The following is a 2872-nucleotide window of genomic DNA, read 5'->3' as shown; positions in this document are numbered from 1 at the left end:
CGGGGAATTCCGAAGTGAGGCGGTGGGTGCCTCGTCTTGGCTCCCCGGGTGTTCTAAACCCCCTGCCACTTGTCCGGGAGTTGTAGGTATTGTTTATAAATTTGTAAATTGTTACGGCACGGGGGTGGAATATCATGGAGGCATCTGGAATATGGAGACATACGTTACAACATTTCCGTGCAATGTTGGGTTCTTTTTTTAACGTTTAACTGTCACATGAGCACTCGGTTCTCTCACTGGATTGTTTTTTGTTTGTTTGTTGATTTTTTTTGTGTGTTTGTTTTTTACCATGTAGAAGAGTCCTTATTGATACTGGGGAGCCAGCTACTCCTGAATACATTGGCTGTTTAAAGCAGGCACTGTCAGAGTTCAACATCTCAATTCAAGAAATTTTAGTGACACACTGGCATTATGATCATACTGGTGGAATACCTGATATCTGCAAAAACATCCGTAATGGTAGGCCAGAGATTTTGGATAGTGTTGAAAATGTTAGATATGTGGCAAGAAGAAAAATTTACTGAGTGCTTCTGTGCAAATCAGTTGGATTATTCTTCTGGAATCTCCATATAAACTACATGTAATTTCATAGTACTGTTACAGTGAGTTTACTGTTTGTTAGAGTGAGAGCAATTAATAATCTGAATATTGTCATTGTGCTAGAGTTTTTCTTCAATACCTATGCATACCTTCATAGTGAATTTTTCTTCTTTGTGAATTATGAGAACCATCAGCAGTTTACATGATCTTAAGAAATGTGAGAAAAGCTTGTTACGCGTTCCTTTCATTACATTAACAGTAGTGACAAATTAATCGTTATTTTTGTTTGTGGAAAAAATTTAATCTCTGAAAAAGAAACATCCGTAAGGCTGAGATTGCTTACAGCAGACCATTAGTAATTGCTAACAAATTTGTAGGCTTCAGATCACGAGAGGGAAGGAGGGTAGGACAGTCTGCAGGTAAATTGTGATCTAAAAATGTGTATTTCGTGTTGATGGACAGAAAGAGATGTTTGACCTTTGGAATCTGACAAGAGAATAAGCAGTATGGATTGTGTCGTTCTTAGCATTTTTGGACTTTGTCACTGGTTTTGTTAGGATTTGTAAAGTTGCCAGGTGCCTATCTGCAAAGAAGCCAGTTACTACTGAAAACAACGTTGGACTCTTTGTGAGGATTTTGGTTTTGTCAACTCATGAGCATGGTCATAAAGACTAGCAAGGAATATAAATATCTATAGCTGTTACAACCAAGGCATTCACGGTTCACACACAGTACAGATCAGTAGACAATGAGGGAAATTGCAGGTCAAAAAGCCTCCATCTAGTGTTAGCCAAATGTTGAATGGTGCTTCTGTGAATCATGTTGCAGAATGTGAGCACAGTAATCTTAGTGTTGTAGAAACTTGGGCTTTTGGGCTCTTGATGAGTCAAGATAAAACATTTGTAAAATGCAATAATTATTGTTATTTCTTTATTAATTTCACTTCTCCTTTTATGCCTTAAAAATTGCTGCTGGTATAGAGTACAATGTATATACAGTGGCTTTCATTATTCAGTGTTTGTGGCTCTGGAATAAGGTTGCTTTATAAACATAAAGTTACTGTACAGAATTTCTTGCTTCTAGTTTTATATTCATACTGTGTAATAATTAATAGTACTTATTCAAAATGTAGCTTTTCTGTGGAATTAGTATTTTCAGTGAAAAATTCAAAACATTCTTTTCTTTGCTTGCTTTAAATAGACTCTGAATATCGCATCAGTAAGCTTCCTCGTGCCCCTCACCATGAAGATAAAATAAAAGGAGGACATAAATATTATTATCTTAAAGAGGGAGATGTGATAGAGACAGAGGGAGCCACACTCAGGTAAACACTAATTTCTGCAAGTTTGCTGGATCACTTTTTTCTTCAGAATTCTAACACGTATATGTCTCCTAACTTCTAATGACTGGTAATCCATACATTTGATCTTTTCCACACTTATGCATGTAGACTTCCTATCATAATACAGCAGGGTATGTTTATTTTAAAAAATGGGGTTTATGAATTAGGATTATCAGGAATTAGCCTTTGGTTTTTGGCCTCAGCAGAGAAATTAAGAACATTCCCCTTGAAAAATATTTCCTCCAGGAAAATCGAATAGGATTCTACTCTTATCACTCTTGGATAAGTAGATATGGTTAAAATTTCTACTTTTGGGCAAGTTTATGGCAGTCTGAATGGTTTATTTAGCCTTTCTTTTTACTTTAAAAGTATTTCCCAAGAAGGCACTAAAACATTTAATACTTAAAATGTCAGCTTTCAAACCTTTAACCTGTTAGATTCTTCTAGGGTGCCAGTTTGGGAAGGCTTCTTACCAGAGAGCATATTGCCTGTCTTGTTAGCTTGAATGAGTCTGAAACAGAAAGCTACTCTGCCTCACACAAACACACATACTTAATGAAAAACTCTAGACTATTCTGTTCTCAGAGTTATTTCATTAACAAGGCATTACTTTTCAAGGACAAATTTTGCTTGTTTTTCTCAGCTTAGATGTTAATTATATTCCACTTGTAGAATATACCAGTTGGCTGATTCGAAGAAAAAATCTTAAAATAAAGGATATATATGACCAAAAGCATTTTATTTTGTTAGTGTTAAAAAAAATATGAGAATATTATTATAATACTAAAAATATATTGAGAATATTATATTCAATATTGATGACCTATCGCTACTGTACATTTGGACAAAATTAAGTTAGAGATGGAAAACAACTTGTTACACTTGAATGCAATTAAGACAGGGGTGGTACATTTTGAAGTTTGGGGTAATTCAGCCAAACTTTATGCTTGGTTAAAACTAAGTATTCTTACCTGGTTAATTCAGTAAGTA

General features: G+C 35.1%; 1 protein-coding gene across 1 annotated transcript in view; it reads left to right on the top strand.

The window, feature by feature from the left end:
- The window catches only part of LOC104499467 (beta-lactamase-like protein 2), a 2383-nt gene extending 515 nt beyond the window's left edge, over nucleotides 1-1868 (top strand). Inside the window, exons 2-3 of the mRNA XM_010142980.1 lie at nucleotides 296-459; nucleotides 1741-1868. Of these exons, the coding sequence (XP_010141282.1) occupies nucleotides 296-459; nucleotides 1741-1868 (292 nt within the window). The remainder of the gene's footprint in view (nucleotides 1-295; nucleotides 460-1740) is intronic.
- The last annotated feature ends 1004 nt before the right edge of the window (nucleotides 1869-2872 follow it).

This window comes from Buceros rhinoceros, unplaced genomic scaffold, assembly GCF_000710305.1.
Source record: "Buceros rhinoceros silvestris isolate BGI_N320 unplaced genomic scaffold, ASM71030v1 scaffold26250, whole genome shotgun sequence".
In the NCBI taxonomy this organism is placed as follows: Eukaryota; Metazoa; Chordata; class Aves; order Bucerotiformes; family Bucerotidae; genus Buceros; species Buceros rhinoceros.
This window is presented reverse-complemented; position numbering and strand designations above follow the sequence as displayed.